The sequence below is a fragment of the Entelurus aequoreus genome, linkage group LG24 (genome assembly GCF_033978785.1).
Source record: "Entelurus aequoreus isolate RoL-2023_Sb linkage group LG24, RoL_Eaeq_v1.1, whole genome shotgun sequence".
NCBI classification, from domain to species: Eukaryota; Metazoa; Chordata; class Actinopteri; order Syngnathiformes; family Syngnathidae; genus Entelurus; species Entelurus aequoreus.
This window is the reverse complement of record NC_084754.1, coordinates 42071464-42097911: the sequence shown is the minus strand read 5'-3', so window position 1 is coordinate 42097911 and position 26448 is coordinate 42071464. Positions and strand designations below refer to the sequence as shown.

The 26448-nt window shown below is 40.8% G+C and overlaps 1 protein-coding gene across 3 annotated transcripts in view; it reads left to right on the top strand.

Annotated features, from left to right (window-relative positions):
- sema3e (sema domain, immunoglobulin domain (Ig), short basic domain, secreted, (semaphorin) 3E) overlaps positions 1-6660 on the top strand; it is a 96768-nt gene extending 90108 nt beyond the window's left edge. For all 3 annotated transcript variants that reach the window (XM_062035732.1, XM_062035731.1, XM_062035733.1), the window contains exon 17: positions 2918-6660. In XM_062035732.1, the coding sequence (XP_061891716.1) occupies positions 2918-3370 (453 nt within the window). In that variant the 3' untranslated portion in view covers positions 3371-6660. The remainder of the gene's footprint in view (positions 1-2917) is intronic.
- The last annotated feature ends 19788 nt before the right edge of the window (positions 6661-26448 follow it).

Here is a 26448-nt window from a genome sequence, read left to right as displayed (position 1 = left end):
GTATGGCTCCGGTGCCACTTTCTGCATTCGTAAATCACAACTTGTGATTGGATACTTGGGAGTGACAAGTGAGTATCCAATCACAGTCACGTTCAACGTAAGCCTACTGTCAACAACTCGTGATCTGAACAGCTATCGCAATAGTCTGTTAACTGAATGTTGGATCAGAAGGCCTCCGGCAGAATTCACAGCTTAACTCGTTTCTAGGGTCGGCCAACCTCGTCTCAGAAGCTCTAGTTTCTCTTTAAATATCCTTCTTGAAAATGCCCTTGCAAATATACATCTGCCACCTAATCAACGTTTTGCTCTGCTTTTTTGCTGGTTAAAAAAGTAAGTACCGCTGATTTCTCCGCTGGCCGGGTATGGCTCCGGTGCCACTTTCTGCTTTCGTATCCACTTTTGCGAGTATCCTGAAGACTGTTCTTTTTTCTCGTGGGCAGATCCATGATGAAGAGCGGGTCATCTCCACTTCCCATGGGCTGCTTCTGTTAAACCCGCATCGGACGTGGTACTGTCAAAAGTAAAATAATTGTTAAAAACATATTGAATGTGAAAAAATATATTTGAACTCACAATTTCTAAAGGCCATTTGATACCGTATTAGCCATTGGTACCGCTTGTAGTTGGTTGATTCGAGTGGAAGTGGGGCAAACCATTTCCCCGCCAGGACAGCTTAACTGGTTTCCGGCATCGGCCGACCTCGTCTCACAAGATCTAGTTTCTCTTTAAACATCCTTCTTTAAAATGCCCTTGCAAATATCAACGTTTTGCTCTGCTTCTTTGTTGGTTAAACAAGTGAGTACCGCTGATTTCTCCGCTGGCCGGGTATGGCTCCGGTGCCACTTTCTGCATTCGTAAATCACAACTTGTGATTGGATACTTGAGAGTGACAAGTGAGTATCCAATCACAGTCACGTTCAACGTAAGCCTACTGTCAACAACTCGTGATCTGAACAGCTATCGCAATAGTCTGTTAACTGAATGTTGGATCAGAAGGCCTCCGGCAGAATTCACAGCTTAACTCGTTTCTAGGGTCGGCCAACCTCGTCTCAGAAGCTCTAGTTTCTCTTTAAATATCCTTCTTGAAAATGCCCTTGCAAATATACATCTGCCACCTAATCAACGTTTTGCTCTGCTTTTTTGCTGGTTAAAAAAGTAAGGACCGCTGATTTCTCCGCTGGCCGGGTATGGCTCCGGTGCCACTTTCTGCTTTCGTATCCACTTTTGCGAGTATCCTGAAGACTGTTCTTTTTCCTCGTGGGCAGATCCATGATGAAGAGCGGGTCATCTCCACTTCCCATGGGCTGCTTCTGTTAAACCCGCATCGGACGTGGTACTGTCAAAAGTAAAATAATTGTTAAAAACATATTGAATGTGAAAAAATATATTTGAACTCACAATTTCTAAAGGCCATTTGATACCGTATTAGCCATTGGTACCGCTTGTAGTTGGTTGATTCGAGTGGAAGTGGGGCAAACCATTTCCCCGCCAGGACAGCTTAACTCGTTTCCGGCATCGGCCGACCTCGTCTCACAAGATCTAGTTTCTCTTTAAACATCCTTCTTTAAAATGCCCTTGCAAATATCAACGTTTTGCTCTGCTTCTTTGTTGGTTAAACAAGTGAGTACCGCTGATTTCTCCGCTGGCCGGGTATGGCTACGGTGCCACTTTTCTGCTTTCGTAAATCACAACTTGTGATTGGATACTTGGGAGTGACAAGTGAGTATCCAATCACAGTCACGTTCAACGTAAGCCTACTGTCAACAACTCGTGATCTGAACAGCTATCGCAATAGTCTGTTAACTGAATGTTGGATCAGAAGGCCTCCGGCAGAATTCACAGCTTAACTCGTTTCCAGGGTCGGCCAACCTCGTCTCAGAAGCTCTAGTTTCTCTTTAAATATACTTCTTGTAAATGCCCTTGCAAATATACATCTGCCACCTAATCAACGTTTTGCTCTGCTTTTTTGCTGGTTAAAAAAGTAAGTACCGCTGATTTCTCCGCTGGCCGGGTATGGCTCCGGTGCCACTTTCTGCTTTCGTATCCACTTTTGCGAGTATCCTGAAGACTGTTCTTTTTCCTTGTGGGCAGATCCATGATGAAGAGCGGGTCATCTCCACTTCCCATGGGCTGCTTCTGTTAAACCCGCATCGGACGTGGTACTGTCAAAAGTAAAATAATTGTTAAAAACATATTGAATGTGAAAAAATATATTTGAACTCACAATTTCTAAAGGCCATTTGATACCGTATTAGCCATTGGTACCGCTTGTAGTTGGTTGATTCGAGTGGAAGTGGGGCAAACCATTTCCCCGCCAGGACAGCTTAACTCGTTTCCGGCATCGGCCGACCTCGTCTCACAAGATCTAGTTTCTCTTTAAACACCCTTCTTTAAAATGCCCTTGCAAATATCAACGTTTTGCTCTGCTTCTTTGTTGGTTAAACAAGTGAGTACCGCTGATTTCTCCGCTGGCCGGGTATGGCTCCGGTGCCACTTTCTGCATTCGTAAATCACAACTTGTGATTGGATACTTGAGCGTGACAAGTGAGTATCCAATCACAGTCACGTTCAACGTAAGCCTACTGTCAACAACTCGTGATCTGAACAGCTATCGCAATTGTCTGTTAACTGAATGTTGGATCAGAAGGCCTCCGGCAGAATTCACAGCTTAACTCGTTTCCAGGGTCGGCCAACCTCGTCTCAGAAGCTCTAGTTTGTCTTTAAATATCCTTCTTGAAAATGCCCTTGCAAATATACATCTGCCACCTAATCAACGTTTTGCTCTGCTTCTTTGCTGGTTAAAAAAGTGAGTACCGCTGATTTCTCCGCTGGCCGGGTATGGCTCCGGTGCCACTTTCTGCTTTCGTATCCACTTTTGCGAGTATCCTGAAGAACTGTTCTTTTTCCTTGTGGGCAGATCCATGCTGACGAGCGGGTCATCTCCACCTCCCATGGTCTGCTTCTGTTAAGCGTGAGAAGCTCGGACGCCGGCGTGTACGTGTGCCAGACCGTGGAACACGGATACGTGCACACCTTATTGCGCGTCGGCCTTCATGTACTGAGAGAAGAGACGCTGGAGTCGGCCATCCAAGGAGGCAAAGCCGGATCGTCCTGCCCGCCCCAAGGGGGCCCTGGCCTCACCCCCAGGACTCTGGTGCCACCCTCCTCCAATTCCAAGCAGTGGTACAAAGAGTTTCTCCAGCTGATTGGCTACAGGGATGCCCAGAAAGTGGATGAGTACTGCGAGAGGGTGTGGTGCCCTGACAGGAAACGCAAAAAGACCAAAAAGAAGTTTGTTGCTTCGAGTGGCGAGAAGAGAGGCAAAGGGAGGGGAGAGGAGGGGTCCCATCGAGCCCCCAGGCACACCTGAGAACACTTGTCAATCTATTCTTGAAATAATTTAGTAGGATTTTGTACAAAAAAAATGTAAATAGGGGGGTATTTAAAAAAAAAAAAAAATGCAGGTAATACGCCCTAAATCATGACATGAGGATGTTTTATCTCAGAGGTGCAAACTTGTTTGTCCATTTCCATACTAAGTTCTAGTCACACAGTTGGCTTCGTCACTGGACCATTTTGGACAGGAAGTTAAGTTAAAGTACCAATGATTGTCACACACACACTAGGTGTGGCGAAATTATTCTCTGCATTTGACCCATCACCCTTGATCACCCCCTGGGAGGTGAGGAGAACAGTGAGTAGCAGCGGTGGCCGCGCCCGGAAATCATTTTTGGTGATTTAACCCACAATTCCAACCCTTGATGCTGAGTGCCAAGCAGGGAGGTAATGGCTCCCATTTTTATAGTCTTTGGTATGACTCGGCCGGGGTTTGAACTCACGACCTACCCATCTCAGGGCGGACACTCTAACCACTAGGCCACCGAGTAGGTTAAACACAAACATAAACACACACGCACACACACTTTAACACACACAAACAAACACACACACAAACATAAAAACACACACAAACATGCACAAACATAAATACACGCGAACATGAACTCACACAAACATAAGCACACACACGAACATAAACACACACAAAAACACACACACACACACACAAACAAACATACACAAACATAAACACACACACACATAAAAACACACAAAAACAAACACACACACAAACAAACATACACAAACATAAACACACACACACATAAAAACACACAAAAACATAAACACACACACAAACAAACATACACAAACATAAACACACACAAACATAAAAACACACAAAAACATAAACACACACACAAACATAAAAACACACACAAACATAAACACATACAAACAAACACACACAAACTTTAACACACACAAACATAAGCACACACACAAACATAAACACACACACACTTTAACACACAAACAAACACACACACAAACATACACAAACAAACACACACGAGCATGGACACACACAAACATAAACACGCACACAAACATAAACACACACACTAACATACACAAACATAAACACACACAAACATAAACACACACACAGACATAAACACACACACACACACACACACACACACACACATTAACACACACAAACTTAAACACACACACAAACATCAACAAAAACATAAACACACACAAACATAAACACACAGAAACATAAACACATGCACAAACAAACACACACAAACATAAACACACACACAAACAAACACACTCACACTAACATACACAAACATAAACACACACACACAGAAACAAACACACGCACAAACAAACACACACAACCATAAACACACACAAACAAACATACACAAACATAAACACACACAAACATAAAAACACACAAAAACATAAACACACACACAAACATAAAAACACACACAAACATAAACACATACAAACAAACACACACAAACTTTAACACACACAAACATAAGCACACACACAAACATAAACACACACACACTTTAACACACAAACAAACACACACACAAACATACACAAACAAACACACATGAGCATGGACACACACAAACATAAACACGCACACAAACATAAACACACACACTAACATACACAAACATAAACAGACACAAACATAAACACACACACAGACATAAACACACACACACACACACACACACACACATTAACACACACAAACTTAAACACACACACAAACATCAACAAAAACATAAACACACACAAACATAAACACACAGAAACATAAACACATGCACAAACAAACACACACAAACATAAACACACACACAAACAAACACACTCACACTAACATACACAAACATAAACACACACACACAGAAACAAACACACGCACAAACAAACACACACAACCATAAACACACACAAACAAACACACACACAAACATAAACACACACACACAAACATAAACACACACACAAACATGAACACACACAAACAAACACTCACACACAAACATAAACACACACACTAACATACGCAAACATAAACACACACAAACATAAACACACACACAGGCATAAACACACACACACACATTAACACACACAAACATAAACACACACACAAACATCAACAAAAACATAAACACACACACACATAAACACACAGAAACATAAACACATGCACAAACAAACACACACAAACATAAACACACACACAAACAAACAAAAACACTCACACTAACATACACAAACATAAACACACACACACACAGAAACAAACACACGCACAAACAAACACACACAAACAAACACACACAACCATAAACACACACAAAGAAACACACACACAAACATAAACACACACACAAACATGAACACACACACAAACAAACACACACACAAACATAAACACACACAAACAAACACACACACAAACATAAACACACACACAAACATAAACACGCACACAAAGATGAACACACACAAACAAACACACGCACACAAACATAAACACACACACACACACACTAACATACACGAACATAAACACACACACAAACACACATTAACATACACAAACATAAACACACACAAACATAAACACACACACAAACATAAACACACAAACATAAAAAAAAACATAAACACACACAAACACACAGAATCAAACACGTGCACAAACAAACACACACAAACATAAACACACACACAAACATAAACACACACACAAACATAAACACACACACAAAGATGAACACACACAAACATAAACACACACACACACACTAACATACACGAACATAAACACACACACAAACACACATTAACAGACACAAACATAAACACACACACAAACATAAACACACACACAAACATAAACACACAAACATCAACAAAAACATAAACACACACAAACAAACACACAGAATCAAACACGTGTACAAACAAACACACACAAACATAAACACACACACAAACATAAACACACACACAAACACACAAACAAACATGCACACGAACATAAACACACATAAACACACACACAAAAAAAAATAGGTGGCGACTTGTCCAGGGTGTACCCCGCCTTCCGCCCGAATGCAACTGAGATAGGCTCCAGCGACCCCCCGCGACCCCAAAAGGGACAAGCGTAGAAAATGGATGGATGGATAGACAAACAAAAATAAAAATAAACACAAACATAAACACACACACATAAACACACACTAACAAACACACACACAAACAAACACACACAAACATAAACACACATAAACAAAAATAAAAACAAACACAAACATAAACACACACTAACAAACACACAAACCCCCCCCACACACAAACACACACAAACATGACAAAAACAAGGACATGAAGTGTGACAAGGCTTTAAAATGCAACACTTGAGTGAGTGAGTGGGTGTTGATGAGGACATGTGTGTAAGAACACAAAGAAGCAGGTCCTGGGTGGAGGTGAGTGAGTGAGTGGGTGTTGATGAGGACATGTGTGTAAGAACACAAAGAAGCAGGTCCTGGGTGGAGGTGAGTGAGTGAGTGGGTGTTGATGAGGACATGTGTGTAAGAACACAAAGAAGCGGGTCCTGGGTGGAGGTGAGTGAGTGAGTGGGTGTTGATGAGGACATGTGTGTAAGAACACAAAGAAGCGGGTCCTGGGTGGAGGTGGGTGAGTGAGTGGGTGTTGATGAGGACATGTGTGTAAGAACACAAAGAAGCGGGTCCTGGGTGGAGGTGGGTGAGTGAGTGGGTGTTGATGAGGACATGTGTGTAAGAACACAAAGAAGCGGGTCCTGGGTGGAGGTGGGTGAGTGAGTGGGTGTTGATGAGGACATGTGTGTAAGAACACAAAGAAGCGGGTCCTGGGTGGAGGTGGGTGAGTGAGTGGGTGTTGATGAGGACATGGATCCGTGGAAAGGAAACTGTGTAAACAGCAGCTCCTGTGGACTCCTGTGGACTCACCTGGTCAATCAAGTGTCAATCAAGGTGCTGTGAACACTGCATGTCAATCTCACTGGACACAAACTAATATGTGTTATTATTATTATTATTATTGTTATTATTGCAATGCCAGTGTATGATGATAACTTATTCCCTTGTTTGTATTTAGATGTCATGAAGTGGAAAGTGTCATTGTGTTGTAGTTATGATGTGTACAGTATGTCAGTACAGTACATGATGTATGTCAGCCCGTACAGTACAACCACTATTATCAAATATATACGTCAGAAACATGCATTTTTTTGTATTATATGTCATAATCGCAGTGGAAATAAAGCACTTGTAAAAGCTGTTAGAGTAAAGAAGTTCTAGTTCTATGGATGCTAGTACAGTAGAGTACAGTCTATGGATGCTAGTACAGTACAGTCCTATAGATGCTAGTACAGTACAGTTCTATGGATGCTAGTACAGTACAGTACAGTGCCTAGAATGACTATGTTTTGTTGTGCAGAGGAATGACATGTTGACTTATGATAACCTATGTCACATTTCTGAAATATTTGTTATTAGAACTACTCAAGAGACATTACTGGAGAAACATATACTGTACATTAGAGTAGTCAGTGTACAGCTGGCAAAGCAGTATAGATGTATGATCAACACACATTGTGGAAATATCTGGCAACACAACTGAGGAGCAGGACAACTGAAAGTTTATCTTTGTGTGTGTGTGTTTATGTTTGTGTATGTGTTTATGTTTGTGTGTGTGTTTATGTTTGTGTGCGTTTAGGTTTGTTTGTGTATGTGTTTGTTTGTGTATTTGTGTATGTGTTTATGTTTGTGTATGTGTTTAAGTTTGTGCGTGTATTTGTTTGTGTTTGTTTATGTTTGTTTTTATACTTGTGTGTTCATGTTCGTGTGTGTGTTTGCGAATGTGTGTTTTTGTTCGTGTGTGTTTATGTTTGTGTGTGTGTGTTTATGTTTGTGTGTGTTTATGTTTGTGTGTGTGTGTTTATGTTTGTGTGCGTTTATGTTTGTGTGTGCGTTTATGTGTGTGTGTGTTTATGTGTGTGTGCGTGTGTTTATGTTTGTGTGTGTGTTTATGTGTATTTTTATGGTTGTGTGTGTGTTTATGTTTCTGTGTGTGTTGATGTTTGTGTGTTTGTTTGTGTGTGTTAATATGTGTGTGTTTATGTTTGTGTGTTTATGTTTGTGCGTGTGATAATGTGTGTGCGTGAGTTAATGTGTGTGCGTGTGTTAAAGTGTGTGCGTGTGTGTTTATGTTTGTGTGTGTTTTTATGTTTGTTTGTGTGTTCATGTTTGTGTGTGTTCATGTTTGTGCGTGTTTATGGTTGTGCGTGTTTATGTTCGTGTGTGTTTATGTGTGCTTATGTTTGTGTGTGTGTTTATGTGTGTGTGTGTTTTTATTTTTGTGTGTGTGTTTGTTTTTGTGTTTATGTTTGTGTGTGTTAATGCGTGTGTGTTTTCCATTTGTGTTTATTTTTGTATGTGTTTTTGTTTGTGTGCGTGTGTTTATGTTTATGTGTGCTTATGTTTGTGTGTGTTTGTTTGTGTGTGTTTATGTTTGTGTGTGTTTATGTTTGTGTGTGTGTTTGTTTGTGTGTTTATGTGTGTGTGTTTGTTTATGTGTGTTTATGTTTGTGTGTGTTTATGTGTGTGTTTATGTTTGTGTGTGTGTGTTTGTGTGTGTGTTTATGTGTTTGTTTATGTGTGTTTATGTCTGTGTGTGTGTTTATTTTTGTGTGTTTGTTTGTGTGTTTATGTTTGTGTGTGTTTATGTGTGTGTGTTTGTTTATGTGTGTGTGTGTGTTTATGTTTGTGTGCGTTTATATTTGTGTGTGTACGTGTTTGTTTGTGTGTTGGTTTATGTGTGTGTGTGTGTGTTTATGTTTGTGTGTTTATGTGTGTGTGTGTTTATGTTTGTGTGTTTATGTGTGTGTATGTGTCTATCTTTGTGTGTGTATTTGTCTGTGTGTGTTTATGTTTGTGTTTATATTTGTGTGTGTTTGTTTGTGTGTGTATTTGTCAGTGTGTTTATGTTTGTGTTTATATTTGTGTGTGTTTATGTTTGTGTGTGTATTTGTCTGTGTGTGTTTATGTTTGTGTTTATATTTGTGTGTGTTTATGTTTGTGTGTGTATTTGTCTGTGTGTGTTTATGTTTGTGTTTATATTTGTGTGTGTTTATGTTTGTGTGTATGTGTGTTATGTTTGTGTGTTTTTTATGTTTGTGTGTGTGTGTTTGTTTGTGTGTTTGTTAGTGTGTTTATGTTTGTTTGTGTGTTTGTTTGTTTGTTTGTTTGTTTGTGCGTTTATGTTTGTGTGTGTGTGTATACATGTATGTGTTAATGTTTGTGTGTTAGTTTGTGGGTGTTTGTGTGTGTTTGCTTGTGTGAGTGTTTATGTTTCTGTGTGTTTTAATGTTTGTGTGTATTTATGTTTGTGTTTATGTTTGTGAGTGTGTTCATGTGTGTGCGTGTGTTAATATGTGTGCGTGTGTTAATATATGTGCGTGTGTTAATGTGTGTGCACGTGTGTTCATGTTTGAGTGTGTGTTCATGTTTGTGTGTGTGTTCATGTTTGTGTGTGTTTATGTTCGTGTGTGTTTATGTTCGTGTGTGTTTATGTTCGTGTGTGTTTATGTTCGTGTGTGTTCATGTTGGTGTGTGTTTATGTTTGTGTTTGTGTATTTTTACCTGCAATCTCCTTTTGTAGGCCGTAATGATGTTGTACACATAGAACTTCAATGCTTGCTATTCCCGCTTTTGGAGAGCTTCCGGTTCGGCCCTCAAACATTTTAAACAGTCACTCTTTCCTGGTACAATACCAGAAGGGATGAATGGCTTCATGTTCTTCTCCACAGCCTTCACCTCTTTCTCTTCCCAGGGTCTTCTTTTCTGGGCAGCTTTACCTGCAAGTGACCATACAAAATATGTGTATGAAAAGTTTGTCTACCTGGGTAACACCTTGTCACGCGTGGGCAACATGGACGAGGAGGTCATGCATAGGACAGCGCGTGGAAGTGCTGCATTTGGACGACTCCGCAGATCTGTCTGGGAGCGCAGAGGGCTCAGCCTACGGACCAAACTTAAGGTCTACCGTGCTGTTGTCCTACCCGCCCTGCTGTATGCCTGTGAGACCTGGACTGTATACAGCCGGCATGCTAAACTGCTTAACGCCTTCCACATGAGATCCCTCAGGAGGCTGCTCAACATCAGGTGGCAGGACAAGATCCCAGACACTGAGGTCCTCCACAGGGCTGAGATGGAGAGCATCTATTCCAGGGGTCGGCAACCTTTACCACTCAAAGAGCCATTTTGGCAAGTTTCACAAATTAAAGAAAGTAATGGGAGCCACAAAATTTTTTTAAAAATAAAAAACACCGCATACAAAGCTTAAACGCTTTGTGCTATGTTAACCAGGGGTCTCCGACACACGCACCGGCACGCACTTTAATGTGGAAATTTGATGTTAGTGCAGCCCGCGAGTTTTGAATGAATGGCGCTTGATAGCGTCATACTTGCCAACCCTCTCATTTTTCCCGGGAGACTCCCGAATATCAGAGTGTGTTGACACTGCATTTGGCGCCCTCTACAGTCTGCCCTAACAGTGTACCTGTTCGACCACACGTAGAATGCAATTTCAGCTTGCTCACGTAAGTGACAGCAAGGCGTACTAGCTCAGCAGCCACACATCTTACACTGACGGTACCAATACCCAGAATCCCATGCAGCCCTAACTCTTCCGCTCAACCAACGCACGGAGAGGGGGGGGGGGGGTTGATGTGTGGGGGGATTTGGTGGTAGCGGGGGTGTATAATGTAGACCGGAAGAGTTAGGGCTGCATGGGATTCTGGGTAATGGTTGTGTTGTGTTTATGTTGTGTTACGGTGGGATGTTCTCCAGAAATATGTTTTTCATTGTTTTTTGGTGTGGGTTCACAGTGTGGCGCATATTTGTAACGTAACAATGTTAAAGTTGTTTGATACGGCTACCGTCAGTGTCAGCTGTGTGGCTGATGAGTAAGTATGCTTTGCTGTCTCCTGTGTGTGCAAGTAATAACAACATGCAACATGTGGCTGGACTGGCACGCTGTATGTAAATGCTATAGAGGACAATTACTGCAGTGCAATTAGGGCACGCCCTTTATTTAGTATTTAGAGTGTAAATAGGATTATTTTTTCCCTGGGAGTAATCTATGAGGGACACTGACATCCATAAATCTCCTGGGAAAATCGGGGGGGTCGGCATGTATGTAGCTGAGCCGCATCAGAGTGGTCAAGGAGCCGCATGCGGCTCCGGAGCCGCGTGTTGCCGACCCCTGATCTATGCCATCCTCAAGCGTTCCCAGCTGAGATGGGCTGGCCATGTCTGCCGCATGTCAGATGAACGCCTACCAAAAATGCTCCTGTACGGTAATCTGCACCATGGAAACGCTTTAAGGACACCCTGAAGGCCAGTCTCAAGGGCTGTGGTCTGGACCCAGAGACCTGGGAAGCCGATGCCCAACACCGTTCAAACTGGCGCTCTGTAGTCTGGCATGGTGTAGCAGACTTCGAGGAAAAACGCATCCATGAAGCCGAACCTAAGCGACAGCTCCGCAAGACCGGAGACAGTTCCTCCCTCTCAGCCAGCCACCCCCCAGCCATAACCTGCCCTCACTGCAGCCGCTCATTCCGCGCAAGGATTGGCCTCAACAGCCATCTTCGCACACACAAATCAACGTGAAGTCACCTGGGTCATCTTCGAAAACGAAGGACGAACATGATGAAAATAAAATTTAAAAAAGAAAATTAAGAAATTAAGTTATACATTTGTTTCCTATAATGTCTCTAACCCACAGATAACAATGCATACATATGCATTTGCATTATTTGTGAGAAAACAAAGACTGATAAAACTTGACTTAAAACAGTTTAACTTTGGAAGAATGTCTCACTGCACGATCTCCTGAGGATACCTCCTCTTCTTTTGAAAGTCGTTTCAGTCTCTTGGGGGGTGGGATTGCTTCCTCCTCAGTGGTTGGAAAGGCCCCCTCTTCTGTTGGTTCAATGTAATGTAGTGAAGGTGGTATGTGGAACATACTCATCAGCACTGACTGACAAATCGCTCACTGATGTAGTTTCATATAGGTCATCAGGACATCTGTCTTTCATCTACATAGCAGCTAGAATCATCGGCCTACCCACACCCAACATTTCAGATCTAAACCACAGGTCCATCATTCGACTGGCAAACACGATAGTCCAGGATATCACTCACCCACTACACCAATACATCATCCCACTACCATCAGGGCGCAGGTACAGAACCATCAAATTCCGGAGGGCCCGCCTCAGGAAAAGCCTTATCCCTGCAGCTATAGCCGCCCTTAACAACATGACCGGCCGACATGTCTGACAAGCCTGTAAATGTGTGTTGGTCATGTATGATGTCTTTTTGTTATTTTTGTTTCGTGATGTGTAATGTCTATTGTTCAAATGTACGGCAGTGAAAATGAATTTCCCCAACGGGGACCAATACATCTAAATCTAATCTAATCTAAAATGTGTGAAACAAAATCAATGTGAGTTTTTTAAAATATCCTAAATCTCCGATGTCCATCATACCTTTATAAGCATTACATATAACTTCTTAAAAGTCCTTATAGACAACCAATTAGCATTAAATTAGAGCTACTTTGACTATCAACCAGTCCAAATGAAAAGCAAAAGCAACACAAAGTGATTCAAAAGGTTTCTAGGAGCAAGGCTGATATTCTTAATTAAATGCACCTGTTGGTAAAGGTTCTCTGAGTTGCCCTCAAAAAAAATATATGCTCAACTCTTTGTAGTAAAATATATAGGTTGAGATGACAATACAATTGGTATAGGCTTTTTGTGAAAAGACCATTGATAAAACATGCTTATTTTCCGAGCTATACTTAGCTTAGCTTAGCTTCTCCAGCTAATCAGGTCGAACTAGTTATCGTGCTATGCTAACTCACAAGACGTAACTAGCTTACATAATTTTTGGGCTTAACTTTGTTATGAACAAATTGTTCTTGTACAAATGATAGTCAATAACCTCCGTTTATAAGAAAGATGTGCTTACCTTTTGGTTTAAAAAGCTTATTTTCGTATCCCATTAGCCGACATCTCCTGCAGACAAACCACCTTCGTTATGGGGACCAGGTGGAAGTGATTAACTGTACACTTTGTCTTGCCTCTGGTGAGGGTGGTCACATTTTTTTCTCCTCCCATCTTTTCCTGGCTTGCTCTCTTTTGTCTTGTCTAATCTTTTTTTCAAGCCTCTTTCTTTGCGCTGTCCTCCAAATCTAAACATCAGACATGGAATTGATTAGCTGGACTCTCGACTCTATTGACAAAATCTTTTCGACGAGGAAAAGAGGTTCTGGGGAGCCTGGCTGCCCTGATGAAACCATTGCTGCGGGGTATGTGAGAGATTCCTGGGACAAATGGAGAATCATGTGCCTCTCAGGCCTTTCCATCGAGGACGTGGAAGACATCTACCTATTTGGAACCATGATCGCGGGGCACCTGCTGATTGGGCTTAGCATTGCTCGTAAAATTCGTAAGACGATGGCAGCCACTTAAGGAGCCCAAAGGCTGTTTGTCGCAATGGACGGATTGGGCCGGGCTGTGGGATCACAGTCTGGGGCGATTTTTGAACTAAATCGCAAGATGGATCACATCATGGAGAAGCTTGCTGTAAAGCAAGGATTAGACATGAGGGCCAGCATGGACGGATAGAACAGGCATTGTAATGCCTGCTCGAGAAAAAACTAAAATCCTTATCAACGACTTGACTCCCCCGAATGGCCTTGAGACAAGAACAGGCTGTTCTGTAATCATCTCCTGAGGAATTTCAAAGATGGACGCTTTTCACCTCCCTCCCTTCGCCCCTCCTCAACGACACCTGGAAATCGAACTTTGCTTGCATTGCATGCAGAACGACTCTGGGCTCATGAACATTACACTTCACCCAAAGACAGTGGGCATATATACAAACACACTCCCCACCACCACCCAACGAACCTCACCACCGCTTAATTCCTCTTCGGGGTTATGGATGGCTAGTAGCGCTTTATAGCAGCAGGCCGGCCTCCAGGGCCCCAAATCCCCTCCCCCCTCTGTTGCGAGTTGTTGTGATTATATGTAACATGTTTATGTGTGCTATGCTAAATGAGTTTTTTTCCCTTGGACTCAGTCTGGACCCCCTTCAGACCGTAAGTAGCTGATCCGTTGGCGGTCCCGTCTTGTCTCCCTGTAACGTATGTCTGCTCTTAGTGGGACTGTGCCCAAAATGAAATTTCAGTTCTCATGTGTCTTGTGCATGTTAAAGAATGGACAATAATAAAGCATCTTGAATCTTGAATTCACAGAAGAAGTGTGAGCAGAGCAGCGAGTGCAGTACCAGCTACAGCTCGATGAGGGGGCTGCTGTGCAAATGTCGCCTCAAACTAACCAGTAAACATGTTTTATGGGCCAAAGCTTAAAAATCACTTAGGCATCTTCAGAATGGATCTGACTATCATTTAAAAAGGTTTCCCTTTAGGGGACCTGTTTTTTTTGTCTCCATACTGTCAAAGGTCCCCTAAAGGTGACTGTGTAAACCAGGGGTGTCAAACGTACGGCCCGAGGGCCGGATCAGGCCCGCAAACAGGTTTTATCCGCCCCCCAGGATGAGTTTAAGTATAAAAATTAACCTTGAATTTTTGAATGAAATAAACTGCTGTTCTAAATGTGTCCACTAGATGTCGCAATAGCAATTCTTTGTATCTTTGTAAATGATGCTACATATGTAAAAACAAATAAACCACATGATGTTAGTGCACCAGTTGAGGAAAATGAGCAAACTACATAAATAACATCCTATAATTTGAATTTGATATTATTTTTGTTATCTTCATAGATTGAAAATTAACACCAACGAGTTGACTGATGAACATTATCACATAATTTATGTAGAAAATATAAATAATGACAAATAAAGTATATATACTATTAACTGCAACAGTTAATTGTAAAGAACAAACAAACCCAACAACATTATGATTTGTACATTTTCAGATTGTGCTTGTTCTATTTTTAAACAAAGAAAACAACCTGAAGTTGTCTTTATTTTTAAGTTATCGTGCCGTGATTCTACCAGTCCGGCCCACTTGGGAGTAAATTTTTCTCCATGTGGCCCCCGATCTAAAATGAGTTTGACACCTCTGGTGTAAACAGAGCGATGTCCCCATTAAGTAAGCATTGCCAGAACACACACACACACACACACACACACACACACACACACACACACACACACACACACACACACACACACACACACACACACACACACACACACACACACACACACACACACACACACACACACACATTATGTGGTCATTATAAAAACACAGTATTACACCAAAACAGTGCCATTCCCCACAGTTTTCCAACGTTAATACACGTGATCAACATCTGAAGAAACAATCAATGAGTGCAGATGACACTCAGCTGCGTGCAAAGAGAAACCCAACAAATGAAACAGTTGGAAAATTAATATAGCTCAGTCATAAAAAAACAAGTAATTTTCTTGATTGCTGTTTGCGCCCCCATGATGTGACGCTTTGTCGGGAAATGCAGAAAGAAAACTATTCCACCTCTTCGACGTGGCGGCTGCTTCTGATGGCATTACTCACAGCAACATTATGCAATGAATAGGGATGTTGTTTGATAAGAAATTATCGAGTTTGAGCCCATTATTGAATCCTCTTATCGAACCGATTCCTTATCAATTCTCTTATCGAATCTAGATAGGTTGTTGAAAAACACAATATTTGGTTTAACAAAAGCTCACTTTTATTTTATAAGAAAAAAATCAAATCAAATTAATAAATACATATTGACTGTCATCCCCCTAAAAAAATAAAATAAATAAATATTGACTGTTGTTACCCAAAGTTTATTAAGTGGGATTTTTCAGAAAAACACATATATACAGTAACACAAAAACAACCTGTCTCTGTGATCACTATAGGTGTATAAATAATAATATAGTGTTAAATAAAATCAGTCCCTTGGCCACAAAACTGAAAATAATACAGCTCTCCAAAAAGTGCACTTCTGCTGCTATTGGAACATACTAACTACACACACAGCTAACAAACAATCCAAGACGTCTAATAAAGTTCCAAAGCAGAGTAATCCATTTAGGCTCTTTATTGTTGTTGATCTTGCTTTGTCTTTTCCTATCTTTACTTTTGTCTTGCACTGGACTGTTATTTTTTATTTTTTTTAAACTGAAATACACACAATGACAAATGTATAAGCTATGTAATTCAATTAACAACTGAAATTTAATACACAATATGTAAATATTAGCTTCACACAAATATACAGTACTATCATCAAACAAATACTTCTGAGTGTTGAAACTATTTCGATGGTGGAAATACACGACTGGCAGCCATTTTAAGTCCTCAAAACATCCATTGAAACAGTGCACAAAAATTGTTTTTCAATAAACATCTCACCATTAAATTTAACCACTTTCCACCTTAATATTGAGTTACATAAACAAGTTAAACAATTTACTTACAGACTTATCTTTTCCAAGGCTTGTAAGAGCTAACACAACTTGTCTACCTCTCAATTGTCTCATGAACTGAACAAACGTCGCAAACCCGGAAGTGCCCAAACTAATGACGTTTAGTATTTTCATATCGCCGCAATGTGTCAGTGAGAGTCTACAATCAAATGGGCAGAACATTGCCGTTCCACAGGGCATTTCCTGTGGGAGGGGATTTGTTCCCAGGGATTCGAATAAAGAACCAACTATTTTTCTTTACTATAGTGGCCTCGATAACGGGAAGTGGTTCTCAAAAAGGGATTAGAGTCCATGGAATCGGTTCTTTTCTTATCGAACAACCGGGAGAACCGGTTTCGAACATCATCCCTAGCAATGACCCGGTCATGCCACAGAGAAATCACTAAACTTTTGTGTTGTATACACAAGTCCAGACAATACACCTGTTAAAAGTGCAACATAATACATGTACATTTATGGAGCCTTAATACAGTCGTGGTCAAAAGTTGACATACGCTTGTAAAAAAAATAATGTCATGGCTGTCTTGAGTTTCCAATAATTTGGACCACATCTGACCACAGAACTTTCCTCCAGAAGGTCTTATCTTTGTCCATGTGATGTCAGATGAAACAAAAATGGAGCTGTTTGGCCACAATACCCAGCAATATGTTTGGAAGTGAAAAGGTGAGGCCTTTAATCCCAGGAACACCATGCCCACCGTCAAGCATGGTGGTGGTAGTATTATGCTCTTGCTGCCAATGGAACTGGTGCTTTACAGAGAGTAAATGGGACAATGAAAAAGGAGGATTACCTCCAAATTCTTCAGGACAACCTAAAATCATCAGCCCGGAGGTTGGGTCTTCGGCGCAGTTGGGTGCTCCAACAGGACCCCAAACACATGTCAAAAGTGGTAAAGGAATGGCTAAATCAGGCTAGAATTAAGGTTTTAGAACGACCTTCGGACAATGCTGAAGAAACAAGTCCATGTCAGAAAACCAACAAATTTAGTTGAACTGCACCAATTTTGTCAAGAGGAGTGGTCAAAAATTCAACCAGAAGCTTGCCAGAAGCTTGTGGATGGCTACCAAAAGCGCCTTAATTATGATTGACGACACCTGTTGACTTCTTTGAGCACATTTAAAAAGGGCTCATGTGATGTAGTCATTAGACTCGGTTACAAACGCCACAATGGGAAAGTCAAAGGAACTCAGCATAGATCTGAAAAAAACGAATCATTACTTGAACAAGTCACGAAAGTCACTTGGAGCCATTTCAAAGCAGCTTAAGGTCCCAAGAGCAACTGTGCAGACAATTGTTTGTAAGTATAAAGTGCATGGCACAGTTTTGTAACTGCCACGATCAGGAAGAAAATGCAATCTATCACTTGCTGCTGAGAAAAAAATTGGTCGGGATGATCAAGAGTCAACCAAGAACCACCAACAAGCAGGTCTGCAAAGAATTGGAAGCTGCTGGAACACAGGTGTCAGTGTCCACAGTCAAGCCTGGTTTGCATCGCCATGGACTGAGAGGCTACCATGCAAGAAGGAAGTCCTTGCTCCAGAAGCCACACCTTAGGGCTCGTCTAAAATTTGCTGCTGATCACATGGACAAAGATATGACCTTCTGGAGGAAACTTCTGCGGTCAGATGAAACAAAAATTGAGCTGTTTGGCCACAATACCCAGCAATATGTTTGGAGGAGAAAAAGGTGAGGCCGTTAATCCCTGGACCACCAGGCCTACCGTCAAGCATGGTGGTGGTAGTATTATGCTCTGGGCCTGTTTTGCTGCCAATGGAACTGGTGCTTTAGTAAATAGGACAATGAAAAATGAGGAGTACCTCCAAATTCTTTAGGACAAGCTAAAATCATCAGCCCGGAGGTTGGGTCTTGGGCGCAGTTGGGTGTTCCAACAGGACAATGACCCCAAACACACGTCAAAAGTGGTAAAGGAATGGCTAAAACAGGCTATACTTAAGGTTTTAGAATGGCCTTCCCAAAGTCCTGACTTAAACCTGTGGACAATGCTGAAGAAACAAGTCCATGTCAGAAAACCAACAAATTTAGCTGAACTGCACCAATTTAACTGTAACTGAGCTACTGTGTTGAACAATTTCCCTTGTGGATCATTAAAGTTTGTCTAAGTCTAAGTCTAAGTAGTGGTCAAAAATTCCAGCAGAAGCTTGTGGATGGCTACCAAAGGCGTCTTATTGCAGTGAAACTTGCCAAGGGAAATGCAAATATTAAAGGCCTACTGAAATGAATTTTTTTTAATTTAAACGGGGATAGCAGATCTATTGTATGTGTCATACTTGATCATGTCGCGATATTGCCATATTTTTGCTGAAAGGATTTAGTATAGAACAACGACGATAAAGATTGCAACTTTTGGTATCTGATTAAAAAAAAGGCTTGCACCTACCGGAAGTAGCGTGACGTAGTCAGTTGAACATATACGCAAAGTTCCCTATTGTTTACAATGATGGCCGCATGAAGTGAGAGAGATTCGGACCGAGAAAGCGACAATTTCCCCATTAATTTGAGCGAGGATGAAAGATTTGTGGATGAGTAAAGTGCAAGTGAAGGACTAGTGGGGAGTTGAAGCTATTCAGATAGGGAAGATGCTGTGAGAGCCGGGGGTGACCTGATATTCAGCTGGGAATGACTACAACAGTAAATAAACACAAGACATATATATACTCTATTAGCCACAACACAACCAGGCTTATATTTAATATGCCACAAATTAATCCTGCATAAAAACACCTGCGTGTTTGTTAGCTAGCTCCTAGCTCCTCTGCTAGCTCCTAGCTCCATAGAACACGCCAATACAATTCAAACACCTGATCAACACACACAATCACTCAGCCCAAAAGACCGTTCACCTAACCCGGGGGTCGGCAACCCGCGGCTCTAGAGCCGCATGCGGCTCTTTAGCGCCGCCCTAGTGGCTCTCTGGAGATTTTTCAAAAATGTATGAAGAATGGAAAAAGTTGAGGGGAAAAAAATCTATTTTTTGTTTTAGTATGGTTTCTGTAGGAGGACAAACTAGACACAAACCTCCCTAATTGTTATAAATCACACTGTTTATATTAAACATGCTTCACTGATTCGAGTATTTGGCGAGCGCCGTTTTGTCCTACTAATTTTGGCGGTCCTTGAACTCACCGTATAGTTTGTTTACATCTAGACCTTTCTCCGACTTTCTAGGACGTGTTTTATGCCACTTCTTTTTCCGTCTCATTTTGTCCACCACACTTTTAACGTTGTGCATGAATGCACAAAGGTGAGTTTTGTTGATGTTATTGACTTGTGTGGAGTGCTAATCAGACATATTTGGTCACTGCATGACTGCAAGCTAATCGATGCTAACATGCTATTTAGGCTAGCGATATGTACATATTGCATCATTATGCCTCATTTGTAGCTATATTTGAGCTCATTTACTTTCCTTTAAGTCATCTTAATTAAATGTATATCTCAGGATACATGTAATATGGTTTTTAATTTTTTGCGGCTCCTGACAGATTTGTTTTTGTATTTTTGGTCCATTATGGCTCTTTCAACATTTTGGGTTGCCGACCCCTGACCTAACCCAAGGTTCATAAAGCTTATATATTTTAAAAAAGTTACGTACATACGCAAAAAAAAGTTGCGCACATACGGTCAAGCGATCAAATGTTTAGAAGCCAAAGCTGCATACTCACAGTAGCACGTCTGCGTCTTTGCCATCCACATCAAAGTAATCCTGGTAAGAGTCTGTGTTGTCCCAGTTCTCTACAGGCGTCTGTGTATCCAAGTCAAAAGTCCTCCTGGTTAGAGTCTCTGTTATCCGAGTTCTTCCATCTTGACTGCATCTTTCGGGAATGTAAACAAAGAAGCGCCGGCTGTGTACTGTTGTTGCTGACTACGTTCGAAAAATACGTCCATTTCGCACCGACAACTTTCTTCTTTGCTTGCTCAGCTTCCTTCTCCATAATGCAATGAACATGATTGCAACAGATTCACGAACACAGATGTCCAGAATACTGTGGAATTATGAAATGAAAACAGAGCTTTTTCGTATTGGCTTCAATGTGGAAGGCATACCCGTGTTCCCCGGGTTACGTCACGCGCATACGTCATCCTCAGAGGCGTTTCGAACCGGAAGTTTAGCGGCAAATTTAAAATGTCGCTTTATAAGTTAACCCGGCCGTATTGGCATGTGTTATAATGTTAAGATTTCATCATTGATATATAAACTATCAGACTGCGTGGTCGGTAGTAGTGGCTTTCAGTAGGCCTTTAACATTGCTGTATGTATACTTTTGACCCAGCAGATTTGCTCACATTTTCAGTAGACCCATAATAAATTCATAAAAGAACCACACTTCATGATTTTTTTTTTTTGTGACCAAGTATGTGCTCCAATCACTCGATCACAAAAAAATAAGAGTTGTAGAAATGATTGGAAACTCAAGACCGCCATGAGATTATGTAATTCACAAGTGTATGTACACTTTTGACCACGGCTGTATATGTCCAAGTAGTTCCACCACATAAATTACTTCGTCATCACTCATTCTGGTTTTATACTCATTCAAATTCCGTCGTGGTCCACCTGAGCCAGCAGGGTGCTAACGGCATTTGGAGGGTGGAATACGTGCAGCTGATTTATTCCATATGGCTACCATAGCAACAAGCAGCCTTCCTCACCAAAGCTCCTTCCTTTCTTGCTGTTTAGGCAAGTCCAACGGTATTAGCTCGGCGAGGTCTCCAGAACCTCCTGTCAGTCCTTTTCTAATGTTTTTTTCACTCTGAAGAGAGCAGTTTTCTGCTCGAAGGGAGGAATGTTCACTTTTGCCTGCTGGATAGAGATCCGCTCACCTCATGAATAGTTGCTATATCTGAGCAGCTCCAGGGTTAAGCATGAATAAATAACCCCCTTTTTCTTCCAAAGATCACACATTGTGATGGTTCAACTGGTCAATTGAATTTCCCTGAGGTAGATTGTAACGCGGCAGAATGCTGGTAATAAATATCACAGCTGTTGCCGGCTTGTGTGCATGTCTTTAAAGCAGACCTGGGCATTCTGCGGCCCGCGGGCCACATCCGGCCCTTTGTGCGTCCCTGTCCGGCCCGCGTGAGGCCAATCATAAATTACAAAATACATTTAAAAAAGTATCTATGTCGAGTGTGCAATACAACGGTGCTGCTTTTGTTTTGAAAAGCGTTATTTGCATTACTTCCGTGTGGATGTATGCACTACGTGATTGTGAGTGAATGTGAACAGCTGCAATCACAAATTACAAAATAAAGTTTAAAAAACATCTATGTCGTGCGTACAATACAACTGTGCTGCTTTTATTTCGAAAAGTGTTATTTATGGGCGTATGTCCGTGTGTAACCTGTGAGTGAAGGTGCACAGCGACAAGTGATGCACGGTTTACACCCGAGAAGCTAAAAAGAAAAAAGTTGATGAGGAATGGCGTGTTTTCAACAAGACATGGACTGCCAAGCAACGTTCCCTTTAAGGTGCGCGCCTGTGCAATTGCGCACTGCTCAAGCGTCCTCTGCGCACAGCAAATATATGCCGCGCACCAAATCAAACCCATCTGAATTCTAAACAAAATAAACACATTTATTCTGTGTAATTTTGCAGTGCAACTTTGAGTGACAGTGACAACAAGCGGCCCTAAGGTGTTCGTCAAAACCGTTCAATTGAACACCGTTCAATTATTGTAACGTCTATCGAGATGCTTCGAGTCCAGGAATTATATCGATTACTTTAAAGAGCAAAACTGTTTATATTCGGCCATAACCACACCAAAAACATGAGTAAAACACTTCTATCTCGAAAAACTAGTCATTTTCTGCCGTACAAACCAGGCCAAAACCAACTTGTCATCTGTCACCAACACGCATACCACTAAACCACTGGTGCGTTTATGGCCACACAAAAAGTCGGACAACTCGAACACCACACAAAGTTACACTATGACTCCTCTGTCATATGTGTGCTTATTCTACTGTCATTTATTATTAATGTTAATTTATTCATATTAATCATGGAATGCACTTACTAGAGAAAGTTACAGGAATGCAAACTTCATCCTATGCTTACATTTCATTGTGCAACATGAGGATGTTTAAGGGGAACTAAATGTGATCTCTGAAAGGGGTGCAAATGATTTCCAAAGCTGTGCTTTTGGTATAAAGTTAAGTTAGGTTAAATGAAAGTATTATTATTATTAATTATTATTATTATTATTATTATTATTATTATTATTATTTATCTTACAGTGTATATCAAAAATAATATTGAGCAAATTTTAATTGAAATATTGTCGATGTGGCCCTCCAACAGTGCTCGGGTTGCTCATGCGGCCCCCGGTAAAAATTAATTGCCCACCCCTGCTTTAAAGGATAGAGTTGTATTTATCCCACAATGGGGAATAAATAATGATAAAATAACGATCATGCTGCAAATCATCTGCCATGCCTTGTTATTGAAGGTTAGTTATGCAAATACACAGCTGGTTATCAATAACTTTATAGGAAAACAAACCATATCGGTACCATAACAACCGGAAGTATGAGGTACCGTATTTCACGGGCTATGGAGTGCACCGATATTTTTTTGCCAAAACTTGTTGTTACTGTGTTAGAATTACAAAGCAAATACTGAATAAAATCGCAATATTGTTAGTTTTCTGTTGTTACTGTAATGGTCATTTAGGCATTTAGACTAGGGATGTCCGATAATGGCTTTTTGCCGATATCCGATATTCCGATATTGTCCAACTCTTTAATTACCGATACCGATATCAACCAATACCGATATATACAGTCGTGGAATTAACACATTATTATGCCTAATTTGGACAAGCAGGTATGGTGAAGATAAGGTCCTTTTTTAAAAAATTAATAAAATAAAATAAGATAAATAAATTAAAAACATTTTCTTGAATAAAAAAGAAAGTAAAACAATATAAAAACAGTTACATAGTAACTAGTAATGAATGAAAATGAGTAAAATTAACTGTTAAAGGTTAGTACTATTAGTGGACCAGCAGCACGCACAATCACAATCAAAAAAAAATAGCGGACCGGTACATTTTAAACAGAGTATAGTACCTTTTTCGATTCATTAGTACCGCAATACTATACTAGTACCGGCATACGTACAACCCTAGTTTGTACTGCAAATGTGGTTGTGCTGGTAGAATGACAATAAAGACAATTGGATTGGATTCACAGAGCGAGAATGGCTTTTTATCTTCCAATGTGTTTGTGCAACGTGAAGGTTAGTGAAAGCTGTGATAGGCTAAAGAGAAACCCTATCTGTGGCTTGTCCTGCACGTGGGAAGGGTTGTTTCATCATTCAACACGGCACACGTGCGCGTGAGACGCACACCAAATGCAAAAAGTCAACACGATGTGTTATCACCATGCTGCAGCTGCTTTGAACATCCCACTGATTCAATACATCCAATTTGAGGCATGAAAACATCCGTGTGCGATCGCCTCGTGTCCCACGCCTGGCCTCAGGACAAACAAGCCATTATCCTTTATATTGGTGGGGTGGCAGCTGTGGGAGAGCAGATAGGAGAAGGTAGATAGGCTGAGGAAGTCCTACCTGAGGTGTGGAGTCAGGTCTAGACTCTCCTGATGGATTTGCTGCTTCCACATGCTGCCTAGACTCCAAGAAACAGACACAGGTGAGGAGCCAGAAGATTGTTTTTCATATTTTGTTTTTGTCTACAGGCCAGAGGTGTGTCAAACTCATTTTTATGGAGGGTCACATTGCAATTATGGCTGCCGTCAGATGGCTACATTTAATAAAATCAATATGTATGACTATAAATGTGAAAAAGCCTTGTTTATTTGTGACAATTAAAAGTAAAAAGTTTGGAGCATCAGATGATATTAAAGTGTAGGACATATGAAAATCTATCAACATTTAAATAACACAAATACATTTAGCCTGAAAGGGTTTTTTAAAAAAACAATTAAAAAAAATCCAGTCTTTCGCAGGCCACGTAAAAAATAAGGTGGGCCACATATATTAATTTGGCAGTCCACTTTAAAAAGAAGTGGCTTTTAACTTGGCTGGCCTGCGAAAATAATATGGCAGACCACATAGAATAATATGGCAGGCCAACTAAAATAATATGGCAGGCGACAGAATAATATGGCAGGCCACGTCAAATAATATGGCAGGCCACATCAAATAACATGGAAGGCCACATAGAATTATATGGCAGACCAAATAAAATATGGCAGACCACTTAAAAAATATGGCAGACCATGTCAAATAATATGGCAGACCACATTAAATAATATGGCAGACCACATAGAATAATATGGCAGGCCACATAGAATAATATGGCAGGCCACATAGAATTATATGGCAGGCCAAATAGAATTATATGGCAGGCCACATAGAATAATATGACAGGCCACATAGAATAATATGGCATACCAGATAGAAAATTATGGCAGGCCACATAGAATAATATGGCATACCACATAGAAAATTATGGCAGGCCACATTAAATAATATGGCAGGCCACATAAAATAACATGGCAGACCACATAGAATAATATGGCAGACCACATAGAATAATATGGCAGACAAAATAAAATAATATTGCAGGCCATTTTAAATAATATGGCAGGCCACATAACATAATATGGCAGACCACATAGAATAATATGGCAGACCACATAGAATAATATGGCACACATGGAATAATATGGCAGGCCCTTATAATAATATGGCAGGCCACATCAAATAATATGGCAGGCCACATAGAATTATATGGCAGACAAAATAAAATAATATTGCAGGCCATTTTAAATAATATGGCAGGCCACTTAAATAATATGGCAGGCCACATAGAATAATATGGCAGACCACATTAAATAATATGGCAGGCCACATTAAATAATATGGCAGACCACATAGAATAATATGGCAAAACACATTAAATAATATGGCAGGCCACATAGAATAATATGGCAGACCACATTAAATAATATGGCAGGCAACATAGAATAATATGGCAGGCCACATAGAATAATATGTCAGACCACTTTAAATAATATGTCAGACCACATAGAATAATATAGCAGACCACTTTAAATAATATGGCAGGCCACATAAAATAATATGGCAGGCCAATTTAAATAAAATGGCAGACCACATAAAACCCTGCGATGAGGTGGCGACTTGTCCAGGGTGTACCCCGCCTTCCGCCCGATTGTAGCTGAGATAGGCTCCAGCGCCCCCCGCGACCCCAAAGGGAATAAGCGGTAGAAAATGGATGGATGGATAAAATAATATGGCAGACCACTTTAAATATTATGGCAGGCCACATCAAATAATATGGCAGGCCACATAAAATATGGCAGACGACATTAAATAATATGGCAGACGACATCAAATAAAATGGCAGGCCACATAAAATATGGCAGACGACATCAAATAAAATG